The sequence below is a fragment of the Cololabis saira genome, chromosome 5, assembly GCF_033807715.1.
Source record: "Cololabis saira isolate AMF1-May2022 chromosome 5, fColSai1.1, whole genome shotgun sequence".
NCBI lineage: Eukaryota > Metazoa > Chordata > Actinopteri > Beloniformes > Belonidae > Cololabis > Cololabis saira.
In genome coordinates, this window is record NC_084591.1 from 39,592,563 (window position 1) to 39,608,384 (window position 15,822).

Below are 15,822 nucleotides of genomic sequence, written 5' to 3' on the forward strand. Positions count from 1 at the left end.
TAGGCATGCTGAGAGTCTGTTGCAAGCATGTTTGACACAAAATAAGACTGAATTTGTTCATGCACCAACTTTTCCATAATTTTGCTCAAAACAGGTAAAATACTTATAGGTCTAGAATTCCCCTCATTGAAAGAAGATAACCTGTTTTTAATATTTTACCTGTTTTACCTGTTTAACTATTTTTTGTGGTCACTTACTGTAGTTACTGTATAGAGACAACATTTGATCATAACAATCTGATAGTAAAAAAACAAAAAACATCGCAGAAACTTAAGGGAAGAAGTAAACTACATTACCATACCAGTCGTTTAAAAGCAGTTAAAGAAAAATGAGAAAGTATGTAATATATCACAACAAACAACATGAATCATCTGCATTTGTACGGCAATAATTAACAACAAAAGTAATCTGAAACCACTTTACACAGTAGACAAGTCTAATACAGTCCAGTCAATGACGGTCCACTTCAGGTAAATTATATTCATATTTAATCCAATTAATTTATTCCATCACGACAGAACAATCTATTCTAATTAGTGATCATCATCAGCTCTTCTTCAAAGTCTCCACAAGTCTGTTAATGATGCAGCCATGTCTATCAGGATGTGTTGAAGTAGGGAAACAGCTTAAACATGCAGGATGGGGGTACTCGAGCACCAAGATTTGGAAATACTGCATTAAGGCCCGGCCTTATCTTTTGTATAACCTTTGTACATGACTGTATGTAAGAGTATGAAGCTCACTCAACACAGAGATCCTATCACACTCTGAGGAAACAGGTTTCTTATGTCAGAAATTTGAAACATAGGTAGTGGTCCTTCAAAGTATGATGGCAAGGACCAAAATAATTATCCCACTACCTTACCACTGGGGTGCCCCAGGGCTCAGTACTGGGACCACTTGTCTTTGCTATATACATTAGTTCTTTCGTTACGTTCATCCAATCACACAACTTCTCGTATCACTGTACCGATCGTTCTCACTACATGACCCTATGGTTTCAGCATATCACTCTGACATTTCCTCATGGATGAGGGAACACCACCTACTACTCAAACTCTTTAAGACCTATCTTTAAAAAAAAAAGCTAATATGTCTATTTTAAATACAATATTAACATAAAAAGCATGTCTTTAGCTATCTTTCCAACATAGATTGTAAGAGACGTGGGTGTCATAATAGAAGACCAGTTGTCTTTTCACATACTCAACTAGTCTTCCTCTGTACTTGCAATCGCTTAATAATTGTTAATGAACTCAAAAATGCGCTTATTTACATGTTGGAACTCATTTAGCAGCGCAGATCTTATAAAGTTTCATAAATAAGAAAGAAACATAGACAGTAAGACGACCTGGACCAACTGCCTGTGATGTCACCCACTGCCTGTCACCATGCCATGTCAACCATGCCACCCACAGGTTTTCCCACAAGGGCTTTTGAAGCCTCTTTTTTCCTCATACTGTGCAACGCCATGTTGTAAATGGGCAGAATAAGCGTTGGTTTTTGTTGCCAAAACGATGTCCCAAACAAGACCTGAAACAAGTACTTGCAGAAACTCTCCTGGAACACTCTGTGGCTGGAGAGTGAGACAAGCCTACCAACATCAGGGGGTGCAGAATTGGAAGAGTCCTTAAATGATCCATCGTAGCTTCTGGCTAATTTAGCTGAGTCATGCCAGAGGAGCTGCAGAGCCACCGGGGAACGCTTACAATGGGACCTTCCCTTTTAATGTGCTGTTTGGGTGACTGCTGCCTAGTCAAGACCCTGTCAGACACAAAATCCATGAGCATTGACTTACCCTACTGGTCAGTGCAGGAACTGTTTTTGTACTTCCAGTTTTCATGGGGGCGTATCTGTCAGTTTTCAGCATTCATCTTTGGTTTTGCCTCCATTGTTCCAAAGGTGCACTTTTCTATGGCTTTAAAAGAGCAGTCACAACATACAGCTTGGGACTTCAAAGAATACAGACTCTTGAATCTAACACATTTTTCTAGGTGCTTTGGCACAACAAATCTCACTGAAACTGAAACTGAAACCTCACTGAAATACTATAATACTCTGAAGGGCACAACATAAAATTACATGTACACAAAGCCCAAATAGATGGTATAGCTTGAGGCTTCAGAGCCAAATTGTGAAACGTAGTGTATTTTTCTGTCTCACAATTTGCAGGCTGTACGAATAAGTCCTATTCAATGGCAATAATTGTCCGGCTTCTCCCTGAACCTTTGCACAAAGTTTGAAAAGTTGTCGTTTTTCTTCAATAATGGATTAGCCTTGTGCTGATTTATGGAGGGAAAAGCAGGAAGGAACACAAACAAAAAACAGAAAAAAGAGAAGAAGGGAACAATGAGAAATACCATCTCGTCTCAGTGGAAAACAAGAAAGACATACACATTTGTATGTATCTAGGCTAATTTACAAACTTTTCAAACAAAGGAAGTCTCCTGTAGTTTGATGCTTGAAACAATTTGTCATTTTCTGCTTTCTATATAAAGTACTTTTCATCCTTGCAGTTTGACTTGCAGTGCCTTTGATAGAAATCTATTTTCTATATATTATTTCCAGAAATTCATAAACTTTTACCCGCTTGGAATTTCTGAAAAATAATTTGATAAACACATTGCATCTAATCCCATCTAATCCCTTCTTAAATTAATTGTTATATGGTTACAAAAGACATGATAGGAATAAATAAATTTACTTTGCTTAAAAGCATATATTTCGGTGTTTGAATTAATACCAACTCAAAAACATCAATATAACACAAGCCTTTCTCTGCAAAAACGGCCATTCTAGAAATAAGTCTAATATTCTTCAATCTAGTCAAATCGTCTTATATTGAGCAAAATAACCGTCAATTGGGTCAGAAACATATTCTTGACAAGAACTCTTAAAACTAAGAAAATAATCTGGCTACTAAACAAAAAGTGAGACTAACTTTCTAGAAACAAGAGTTTTTTTTTTTTACTTTCTTAAAAATTAGTTTTTGCAGTGTTCACTGTGTATTGCTTCCAAAACATCTCATTAAATGAGTAGTTTAGATTTGCAGGGTACTGTACAGACCCATATCAGAGTAGAATTATTAATTCTCCACAGCTCTATCTCCGCCAAACTTCATCATGCTGTACTGGCTGAACCTTGGAATAGGGTTGTGCAATGCTGTAACATCCTCTTCAAAAGAGGCACTCTCCACAGAAGAGGGGTGTGTATTGAGTCCAATGCTTCATTTCAACCACTAAAATGGGTTGCTACAAACAGATTAGTGGAGATTTTGAAAATAGAGCATTTTTTTCTATATCTCTGCAGTAGTTTGACCAAAGCATGTCAGAGAAATTTGAATAAGACTCAGCGAATTCTGTCAACTTGTGAAAGGTGTTTCATATCTCCTTTAAAGGTAGCTTAACATTATTAATGTTGTTCTGATTTGCATCTTGTATCTGTCAAAATATGTAGCCCAGTATATGGAAAGTCAAGCAATTTGCAAAGTGACTATGTTTCTTTACCTGGATGGATGGATGGATGGATGGATGGATGGATGGATGGATGGATGGATGGATGGATGGATGGATGGATGGATGGATGGATGGATGGATGGATGGATGGATGGATGGATGGATGGATGGATGGATGGATGGATGGATGGATGGATGGATGGATGGATGGATGGATGGATGGATGGATGGATTAGCTTAGGGTGAAATTGGGCAAATACAAACAGGTACCGGTATATGGGAGTTTCACTCCAAGTTAAAGGTAAAAATGTGTGTAGGTAAATAACATGAGAGTGGATGAGGGGATAAGATGAGCATTTGTTGGCCTTGGAGATCTCTCTTACTGAGGAGGATTCTACAGGACTGGAAAATAAAGTCCCTAAAGGTTTTCCCTGTTAACCTTTGCCTCCTTTCTAAAAAAGGATTTTTCCCACTTGCTCCTAACAAGGAGGCAAAAACACTTTATCAAGAACAATCTAAAATGATTAATTTAGGAGGATTTACTACGATCTGAAAACCATCCAGAAAGTCTTGGTTACACAAACATTTTAAAGTCAAATGAAAGTAAGGCCACGTTTACACGTAGCCGGGTATTTACAAAAACGGATATTTTCCCCTCTACGTTTTCAAAAATATCCTCGTTTACACGGACCCGCATGAAAACGTGGGGGGTGGCGGGGGGGGGTTACTTTTAAGTGTGACTTTAGAATATAAAACAGGTAAAATACAAGAAAATATTGACGGTGGCCAAACTAATTGTAAACACAGGTCGCACATATGACGCTGGTGAGTTTCTGGTGCATAATGTGACGTTCTGAAGCTTAAATCTCCGTTTTCCTCTGTTTTCCTCCGTTTTCCTCCGTTTTTCTCTGCTTAGACGCAAACGTGAAAACTGACTTTTTGAAAATCTCCACTTTGGCCGGAGTTTTCAGAAATGATTGTTTTTGGGGGCTTTGAGCTGCGTTTTCGTGTAAACGAACGGCCAAAACGCATGAAAACGCCTTCGTTTTTGCTCCGTGTAAACGGGGCCTAAGACAAACATGTACCAGGGCAGACAGGAAGAGCAATAGAGGCTTAGATCGCCTTGTTATCCAAATCAGACAACCTCAACTGTGAAACAGGAAAGTATTACGATAGTGCTGACATGCTCTGCTTCCAGAGACAGCCACAGGTATTTTTCAGTGACGTAATAGAAGACAGAGAACGTAGGTGGTATATAGTGATACCCCGTACCTAGCTTCAGCCAAATCTAACAAACTTGATTGGACAATGCTTGGCAGCTCAGATGGACAACAACAACCGAGCTGCATTTGCCTTGTCTAAGACAAAATTAAAAAGCAGTAAGTTAAGACAGCATCTGAAAACACCTGGTAATTGATCACAAATGAGGAAAGACATTTTAACGTGATGTCCGTGGGCTCCACGATTCATGTGGTCATTGCTTGCAAAGTATGCTCGGCAGACTACTGAATATTTATTTTACACAGGGCTGTCAAAGCTGACTTCAACGAAATATATTAGCAGAATTTCACTTTAATTTAAAATGTATAAATGAATTATAAATTATGTAATTACATTAATAGATTGACACTGAAAAGAATGTATGTCATGTCAATAAAAGCTATCATCTGCCCATATAAACCATGACTGACTGAATCTGGGTAAATAAGTTACCTCTCTTTGTAGCTACATTAAGACCTGCTGTGTTTCATTACTCAGTTACCCATTTCCAATTACTGTACTTTCATGTGTGTACACATATAATTGGGAATTGCCTTATTTCTCAGACATGCATGTTCACGTGGGAAAGTGCAACTAAATCCCTATTTTAAAAAGCTTTGTATAACCCATGAAATTCAGGTAATTTGTCATTCTTTTTATTACCTAGGGTAAAGAAAGGAGGAAAGACAAAGTGATCATAATCACACTGAGAGGGAATCTGTATACTACTATCAGTAGATGTTACTCCCTCATCCTGATGTCAATGAGAATGAAATCAAGGATGACATTTAAGAACGTTTAACTGAGTAAAATTTCAAGAGATTACAAAATGAAATACATTTTAGATCAATTGCAAATTAACTACACAGAAGTCTGTGATTACTTGTGCTAAAATACGTAACAGCTTGCCAGCCGATCTTACTGATTGTGTCAGTTAATCCAAATACATTTGAACCCCTGTGTGTAAAATCTCTCCTACCGAAGATATGTAATTCCTGCACGTCTTCCTTTAATGTTCAAATTATAGCGAAAACTCTGGAACACATGCCCATAGTCATTAAACAGCTATAAAAAAGAGAATGGCTTGGTAAACAGCTAAAATAACAGACCATGCGTCTGTGTCCAAATACCTCCCGACCTCAAAGTATAGTATCACAAAATGGATTCACCTATGTGTGTCAGACATCATTGCTACCCCCACATTTACCCTCATTATTGCTACAAAGCCCCCAGCTCCTCACAGCTGGCCCACAGTATGCTTTTGCCATGCATGAATACTAATTACACTGTTCACAAACGAGATGTCAATTCAGGAGGATCACATACTGCCCTAATGTGAGTAGGCCCATAAAATACACAAATGCTCTAAACTATCACAGCTGTGTATGCCGTCAGCACCGAGCCAGTGCAGTGGGTCACAGGGATGCTCTGAGGACTGTTAGATATCAGGGTGAGATAGGTCGTAGGCGTCGCTCGGGCACGAAAAGGGATGTTTTTTAACACTAGCAACACTGCTGACCGTATATTGTGAGCATAAGAGAATAGTTACAGCTGAAGAATTTCACTGAAGACCAGTACATAGTGCTTTTATGTGCCATACACCCATGGGCGCAATTTCCACTGGGGACAGGGGGGACATGTCCCCCCCCCCCTTTTCAAAATCATGTTTTTGTCCCCCCCACTTTTTATAGTTTAAAAACGAACGGTGGCTCAGCCTGTGTTTGCAAATCATCAAAACACCCTGTGCGAAGACGGCCCGGCATCCACGCTCCCCCTCCCTCCTCGGTGCTGCTCAAGGCTGATTTATGGTTCTGCGTTAAATCGACGCAGAACATACGGCGTAGGGTACGCGGCGATGCGCAACGCACAGTGCGCGTCGCCACGTACCCTACGGCGTAGGATCTGCGTTGATTTAACGCAGAACCATAAATCAGCCTTCACAGACAGGAAGCCAGGACGCGACAGCAGCACAAATGAAGAGGAACCGGCAGTTCAATTTAAAATCATTTTTTGCAGCGGGACAAAAAAAGCAGCAGCTCTGCTGTGTTGCAGGTAGGCTGTCCAGAGATGAGTAGTCAAATATTACTCAATGTTACTTTATACACTATTGTCGCTAGTTAGCTAAGATGTTAAATATAAAAATAGTGAGTGAGTGGGTGAGAAAATAAAATTTCTGACAATGAAAGTAATGAAAATACAAAATATAACGCCAAAATAAATAAATAGATTCACGTTATATTAATAACTTAAACGATGCTGATATAAAGCAAAAACAGTTTAAAAAAAAGAAACCAAAACACATTATGTGAGGGATTTTGGGGAAAATAATAAAATAAAATAAAACAATCTCCTGTCTTTTACATTCGCATTCACACACACACACATACAAAGCCACACTGCACATCCACGCTACAGCTACACGCACAAATTTGCCGTTCCTACTTGTGTCCCCCCCACCTCTGAAACTAAAGTTTCGCCCTTGCATACACCACAAGTTACTCAGAAGACCTGCAGCACTGTGCTGTCAAAATTGCCATTTTACAGACTAATTCCTCGTGGCTGGGCCACAGAGCAGAGTGAAAAATGATGACTGTTCTAGGTGTGACTTCCACACAACTGACCCACGTGTGTCTCAAATTCATTAAGTATACTTTATCAAAATGGAACTGTCGTATTTACTCATCCTGACTGACACTGGTGCCGGAAACGTACACGACTGATAAATCACAGCCAACAGAGGGGATGAGATAAATAGATCACCAAAGAAACTGAAAATTGCATGGTTTCATTTGATCATTTCCTCCTAATTGAACTTGAAAATAGCTTTAAAATAACTCTCAGAAATTAAATACTTATACACGTTAATTTAAAAAAAAACAAACAAACATAAAAGTAAAATAAAATGCAGCTATTTTTCATTTGTGAAAGTGAGACATCGGTTGTACGTTGAAGAGAAAACTCCCTTTTTGTTCTTGAGTGTAGTCACATCAGCGACTACAAACCTTATCTGGCGCAGTGTTTTCATTCTCTCTATCTATTGTTGTTGACGGTCACTTGTATAAAGTCTGGAGCACGCTCAGGAAAGCCTTGACCTCTGTTTCTAAGAGGCGCCGGGACAGGCTGTCTTGCTGCAAGAATATGCATTTTAATCAGACACCCAAGGTGAGCGAAAAACAGCTCTTCATTAGATACTTCCAGGATTTCAATCAGTATTCTCATAGACTTCATCATATACTCATCTGCATTCGTTACGCTAACTGCTTTTTCATTATTTTTTTTGTGTTTATGTTTCAGAAGAAAATGGATTCTGTCATCATTTGGTATAAATATTGACTCATTTATTCCAGGTACTAATCGAGTAGCTGTGGAAAATAAAACGCACCTCACCTTTTTGGCAAAACTACAAAGCAAACACTGTAATGAAGTATGCAAAGATCCCCCACGTTTTCCATTTGACTCAGGTTCAATGTAAGATATGAGCTCCTTTTATGAACATTTACTACTTGGAGAGAAGGGGGGGGGATCAAATGGTTTAGTTAGCTTTATTTGTCAGTTTATTCTATAATTTATGATTTTATTTCCGAGTGTGGTGGTCTAGAAACACGTTCCCATTAAATTTGCAATACAATGACAAGCATCGGAAAGGGAAGTAAATGGGGTCACGTCAAGGAACGTAAAGGATGAAAGTATTACTGTGTAACAAAAACAGAGCTCCTCCAGTGCCTTTATTCGTTTTCCTAGATTGTGCGCATGCTGTCATGTCAAGCATCATGTAATAATATTGATAATCATAACAACAAAAAAAAAAACGTTAAAGGGTAAGTACAATGTCAGTGATTTATCATAACTTTGTCAAATTCACAACGTCGCAGTCGATATACAGACAAAGACATGTAACAGACCCTCCCCTCCAGCTGGGGGTGAATGATATTAATTAAATATTGTGTAAATCCTCACTGATCTCAAAATAATTCCCTCATCCATTTGCGTTCTTATTTAGCAGGCTTAAGTCATAGACTGTATTGTATTTTAACCATGATACAGTAGCATCTGTGTATCTGTAGGGTCTTCAGTACGCTACATAGAGGCTGGAGTTGACAAAGGAGGCTAAAAAGGAAGAAAGATAAAAGACAGGGAGGTCTGACTGGCATTACAGGGGAAGAGGGTGGTAGCAAGGAGGTCAAGAGGGATTACTGGGTTTATGGGGAGCAAGAATTCCTGCGGCTGAGAGAAGAAAAAAAATGTCTGGGACGTCTGGAGAAAAGCCGACTTGAACGATGGATTTGTGCACAAAATCCAACATAACTTCTGGTCAGCTTTCACTCACTCTCAAGTCTAAAGCCCCTGCCGTGCTTCCTTCAACATTTCTGGATTGCTTTCATTTCAAAATAATAAAGTGTAAGTTGGTGAAAGGGTTTAATAACCACCAGTGGTTAATAATAATTAAGCACAGTGTTTTAATCAGATTTTTGTGTCTTCCAGGAAGACAGTGGAACATGTTGGGATCCAATGGTGCAGCATCGTAAATGGTGATATTATCACTGTGCAAACTGTTGCTGTCTCAAAATACACCAGAACATTCATGCAGGAATGCAGCCAATTTGGAAAACATCAATAAAAACGAAAATCAAGGAACTCCTGGCTGTTCATGTCGATGGCAAAATTCCTCTGCAGATTAATGACATCTGCGATGAAAACTGTTGACAGGCTCAGCAGAAGAGGGTTCTACAGAAGCAAAGATCAGAGTTATATATTCCACAAATATCCTCATTCCTGCTTCTGTCACACTTCCATACTTCTATCTGCAGCATTCAGTCTTTACAGCTCGCCTGACAACCCCCCCCCCCCCCCCCCCCCCACCACCACTCTCATCCTCTCCAGTCCTACCCTCTTCTAGACACACAATAGGGTCAAAGTCCTCCTCTGTGACACAGCCAGTGCTTCCTCTCTGACCAACCGAGGTCATTATCTTTTTGCAGGAATCTAAAGATGGTGTTCACAGAAGGTCTGCTTCCTCTCCTTCTGATTTAAACTTTCTCCTTGGCTCACCACCCTGAGGGGATCAGGAGCTCTCACCTCTACATAACTGCTGCCCCCTGGTGGTAGGAGGCAGAAGGACTTCTTTCATGTCAACGAAAAGTTGAGCTCTCTTTCAAATTGACGTCTTGAGAGGGAAATAACCAGTACTCGAGTTGAGGGGGGATGAGGGGGGATGGCATCCCTCCTGAAATAAAAATTGTCAAAATCATCCCCCCTGTAAAACTGCCATCCCCCTTTTCCATCCCTTATGTCATTTCATCAATGAATGTGGTTTTACTGCTATTTCAACATTTAGAGTCATCACCAGAAAAATAACAGCAGAAAAATAACTTATTTGACAATTTTCACCTGTTTCAAGTCAATTTTCACTTGAAATAAGTAGAAAAATGTGCCAGTGGGACAAGATTTATTTTCTCATTACAAGCAAAAAAATCTTGTTCCACTGGCAGATTTTTCTACTTATTATACATATATATATATATATATATATATACAGTGTATATATATATATATATATATATATATATATATATATATATATATATATATATATATATATATATATATATATATATATATATATATATATATATATATATATATATATATATATATATATATATACACTGTATATATATACACTGTATATATATATATATATAATGGCTGATTCAGAAGGGAAACTATACTTTTTTTTATTTGGGATTAATAGAGTGTATTTAATTGAATTTAATTACAAGAAAATATCATACTCCCGGACATAATTAAACCGTTTTCTTCTCTATGTCTTATTCTGTAATTTTATTAAAGTGCTTTATGAGTATTATGTCATGTTTGAAGCTTGAATGCTTAATTGTTCAGTTTTTCTAACAGTGTTTACAACAATTATTCCCAACTATATTTTGAACGATTCATGCGTGAGATTTTTATTGTCTCTTGAAATTAAGGAAATTGACATCACTCTAACAGAATCCAATGTTTCAGTAGGAGCATCAAACCCCATGCATGGTTCTAAGATAATCATATTAAACAATTTTTTGAGAGAGATGTAGGCTGTGTGGTGTGACAAGCATCAGATTTTTTTTTTACAATAAAAACTGTCACACAATGACTACCTGAATAGGCAACAAATCAGTGGCACTGAGGTGGGTTGAAAAGTCCATATGAGTGAGGACTATCTATGCCGGTGAATGTAAATTCCTACTGGAAGCTAAAAGACCTCTTCAAAATGACCAACGTTTTAGATATATAGATTACATAGATAAGAACATACTTATTTCCTATTCCCAGTGCAATTTAAAGAAACATTTGAATTAACCTTTTAGATTTTGGGTGTTTAAACTCCTTGTAGACACTTAGCTGCTGCACAACACAGACAGTGACTGGTCATACAGTTTGTTTCTTTCTTTTTTTTTTTATTATTTATTGATTTATTGATTATTTTTGTTTTTCACTCTATACTGTATATACTCATATATACACACACACACACACACACACACACACACACACACACACACACACACACACACACACATACATGCGTACGTATAATTCACACAAAGATTTAATTAGATGATGATAATAATAATCATCAAAATCCTAATAAACCTATGCGTGAAGTAGAGCATATAAAGAAATGTGTTGTAAGCAGAGGTTTTGCATGAAATATTGGATAATATTGCACATGATAAGAAGAATTTTGTATGTAGAAATAAAAATAATTAAATAAAAGCTCTTGTGGCCTATGGATAAAAGGTATTGGATTCATTTACACTAACAAACACACACGCACACACACACGCACACACGCACACACACACACACACACACACACACACACACACACACACACACACACACACACACACACACACACACACACACACACACAGACACACACTAAACAGACTTTATTATTCATAATTCATGAGTGCTGAAAAATCCTACATTCAAGGACAGTGCTGGTCTGCTGTTACTATGGTAACAAAAACATAAAATCCCAATCTGTTCTAATAACTTTCTTGTTTAATATGACAAACAATACCATTATGATCATAATCATAATATGAATGCTAAATAACTTGTCGTTTTGGGGTTCCTATTACTGTTTGGGATCATTTAAAGTAGATCGTTCTTTCACTGCTTTGTTAGGGGGCTAAATCTAGTTTTCCATGTGAATTATCCAGACCCAACTATCTGAGAACAGCTGACACCGCAGTCACAAACCATGGTCTAGATATATGAGCATTTGCATCTACTTCCATGGGTGTTGCTGCGTTTATGCACAAAGGCAGAAATGTACCTGTGCATTCTTTTTGACAGATTGTCAACTATGGTGTTTTTATAAGGACCCAACTGCTTGAGGTCAGGAGGCAAGAGTAAAGGACTATGTCTTTTATGAACCAAAAGTGCTTTCACAGCAGAATATCTAAACCATCCAAAACTAAAAATGAGCTGGAAATACGACATGACACAGTGAAGCTAAACTTACTGGCATAACAGAAGAGAACAGAAGAGAACAGGGAAACTGGACAGGGAAAGATAACAATCACATCATCATATGTAGAAGTATATGTACATCTACACTCAAGCTGGTGAGAAACAGGTGGAGACAATTCAGACACACAAACGGAGAAAAAAAACTATAGAGAGTACATCAATTTTAACACAAAACAGTAATCCAAAAGCAAAGATTAAGATTAAACCTTAACAAAACAGACTGGTGCAAGATTCACATAAACTCAAATCCCCAGACCATAGATGTGTGTTCATATAGTTCTCATGCAATTTTACTTGCATGCATGGACCTGATTTTAACTTGCATTTTTAGTCATGAATGGATGCAGACACTGCTATTTAGTCGCTTGCATAGGGAGATACCATTTGCATTGCAGCCATGCTCATAGAGGAAGTACAATCTTGTTGCTCATCAGTGGAGAAAATTAAATCTACTTTGTTTTTCTTGTCACTTCTGTAATCCCAAAGAAAGAATGAATTATGGAATGGAAAAAAAGTGGTGACACAAGCAATTAATTATTCAAGTTCAAACCAAAGAATCCTACATAGGTTTAAAAAAAAAAAAAATTGACGACAAGCGAGTGACCAATACAGGCATCACCTGGAGACTTCAGGGAGTTTTATCTCTAACTGGTCTGTCACACATCACTATTTTGGAGGTAATAAAAAGGGAGACAGATCTGGACAGAAGAATTGTAGTATGCTGACTGATTGTTTCAAACAGACCTTGAAATTCTAAAGGGGCTCATAAGGCTCCCATCATCTGGCTGCATTCATTCACCATAAAACTACATTAGCAAGGTTTTCCAATGCTGACACAGCACACAGCTGTTGCTCATCATGGCAATGTCTATGGACAGTACCTGCTATCATCCATCCATCCATTTTCTATAACTTCATCCTTTTTTAGGGTTGCAGATGTCGAGAGGAAGGTTATACCCCATATAGATCTCCTGTCCATCGCAGGGCCACAGAGCAATAAGCCAGAAAACCACGCACACGTGCGCATAATTACAGATAATTCACTATGAGCAACTGACGTGTTATTTGACTGTGATTGCAAGTAGTGTTACTCAGCATTTGTTTTGTCTCTTGTGATGTATTGTATATGATGTCTTATCTTATCCCATCTTATCTTGTCTTAGCTTATCTTAGCTTAGCTTATTTAAGCTTAGCTTACCCTATTTTGATTTTATCTTAACTTATTTTATCTATATTTTTGGAAAAAAATGGGAAACAAATTTTATAGTATTTTATAAAAAACTGAAAAAAATCAATTTGAATCAATTTTACTTAGAAAAATAAATACATAATAAATAAATAATAAATACATATCAAATTTAATCAGACAAAAGTGGCTATTATTCATTTTTGTGAAAATCTTTTATTTTAATCCTGGTTAACAATGGTGTAACAAATCTGGGTGAGGCACACCTGATCAAAGCAGTTTTTCTTTTAAAAGCTTTGTGTCATCATTCATGCATTTGGCCCAAGGATGGACATTCTATTAGGTGACCTTCTGATGTTTTCATACCATGTAACACCAAACTCAAGCAAAAACACACAACGAAGTGTGTGTCATACAGGAGGAATTATTACTGGGGAAATATAGCAACCATAACATGTTTCTTTGTTAAAGAACATTTTCATTTCTATGATAAAACCTTGTAAACTTAGTGCATTGTTGTATACATGTCCATGACTTAAAACTGGAAGCCAAAATATTAAAATCTACAAATCAAATTAAAACCAAACAAGCTTCACACCCAACTACTACACCACAAGTTACTCCATAATGTCCACATCCACACATGAATGATATCAAAAAGGTACTTAAACAGCCCCAGCATGACAGTAGATCCTTTTCTGATCTAATGAGTCACTGTACTTGTATTTTGTGGCTAACCTCTGCAGCCCGGCTCCTGGAAGCTTTCTCTGAACGTAACAGCATGCTGCGTCCGGAGTGATCCTTTTCAAAGCGACTGCAATGACACCTTTTACGTTAGTGTAATATCAAGTATTCCTCTTGACGAAGTACAGTTTGGTTTGGCAGAGCATCCAAAACCTTTTGAAAGGGTTGGCTAAAGGCTGGATCTAGGCAGGGTAGAGCCACAGCCACCACTCAAAAACATCACTCGCAAACTTGCATAGCAAAGGGTTATTGTTTCACACCCCCCAACACATTCTGTTGCACAATCAGCCACATCCAACTCCATCCTCGCCGCTGGCCACACTGTTAGCGTATCTTTGCAACCTATTGTCCCGTCCATCACAGCAGACCTGTGACATACTTGCTCACAAACAAATGGGAAAAAAAGGAATATTAACACAGAATGTATGTGCAGACCTCAGTTTATGAAAAAAGCCACTATAACTCAGTGACTACAAGTCGATCCAAATGAAAGTTAAAACTTTATTTTACGCATACAAACTCCACCCTCTACAGATTATGGCATGATTGATGACAATGTCTAAATCACAGTTGAGAAATTACAGTAAATAAATTCTCTCTCTCTTGTTTTTTTTTTTTTTTTTTTTTTTGCATACGAGAATGTCATTTTGTGCGCTTCTATTTGTAAGCAGGGGGGTTCAGAGAGGATGAGGGGAATGCATGCTGTCATCAGAATTAGAGAGTCCAGAGAATGAAAAAGCTGAATCAGGTCCAGTCATGTGCTTGCAAACTGACACTGGGACACAGCGAGGCAGACAACAGGAGAACAAAGCCCGAGAATGAAACACAACTAAACAAACCAGAGCTAAGCTGGAGCTCAGACGTGGAAAAGGTCTGTCGAAATACGAAAAAATATGGAAAATATGGAAAAAAGGAACCAATCCCATTTGAAACTTTGACTGCAAACATGCCTGCAGGGTATAGAGGGACAACACTGCATATGCTGCATGTGGGCAGGGTATTTATGCAGCCTGATGATTATTAGAGCTCTATTGTACTCTATTGTGCCTCTAGCATCCTATATAACAATCATCTATTCATACGGCCTGACCTACAATGAGGATTCCTTAGTTGGTGTACAGGATATTCTGTTTTTATTACCATATCTATTCAGACAATGAAATATGGCAAAATCAAGTCTGTGGAGGATGGATGAGTAGATAATGCACAATAATATTAATCTGAGACAAAAACATAAGTCATGATAAGTACTGTCTAAAATATCCCAGTTAAAGTTCACAGACTTAAAGTTTCACCACATAAATGATTAAAGTCATACAGTATACTTATTTCATCTTATTTTATTCTATTGCTTAATATTATTAGTAACTAAGAAATAAGGTTTTTTGAGTCTCACAGTACTTGTGATCCATGATGAAAGGAAAAAGCATCTTAGTGCAACTTCAAAAGAGAGTGACGGTATATAAAAAACAGGATTTGGAAAAACTGTTAAACCCTGAGAGGAGATTCATGTGTTACTACCACAAAACAAAGTAAACGGATTTGAAAAGTAAACTACAGAGCTGCTGCAGATGACAACACTGAAACTTCCCTGAATAACAACAACTACAGAGGTTGGATAATGAACATACCTAC

The 15,822-nt window shown here is 37.8% G+C and overlaps 1 protein-coding gene across 17 annotated transcripts in view; it reads right to left on the reverse strand.

Moving 5' to 3' along the window:
* shank3a (SH3 and multiple ankyrin repeat domains 3a) overlaps nucleotides 1-15,822 on the reverse strand; it is a 184,023-nt gene that overhangs the window by 105,184 nt on the left and 63,017 nt on the right. Inside the window, exon 1 of one of the 17 annotated variants that reach the window (XM_061722007.1) lies at nucleotides 14,182-14,319. The exons of 15 other annotated variants lie outside the window; for them this stretch is intronic. In XM_061722007.1, coding sequence (XP_061577991.1) covers nucleotides 14,182-14,226 — 45 coding nt within the window. In that variant the 5' untranslated portion in view covers nucleotides 14,227-14,319. Of the gene's footprint in view, nucleotides 1-14,181; nucleotides 14,320-15,822 lie in introns of those variants that run through there. One more of the 17 variants, XM_061722009.1, reaches the window with a different exon arrangement.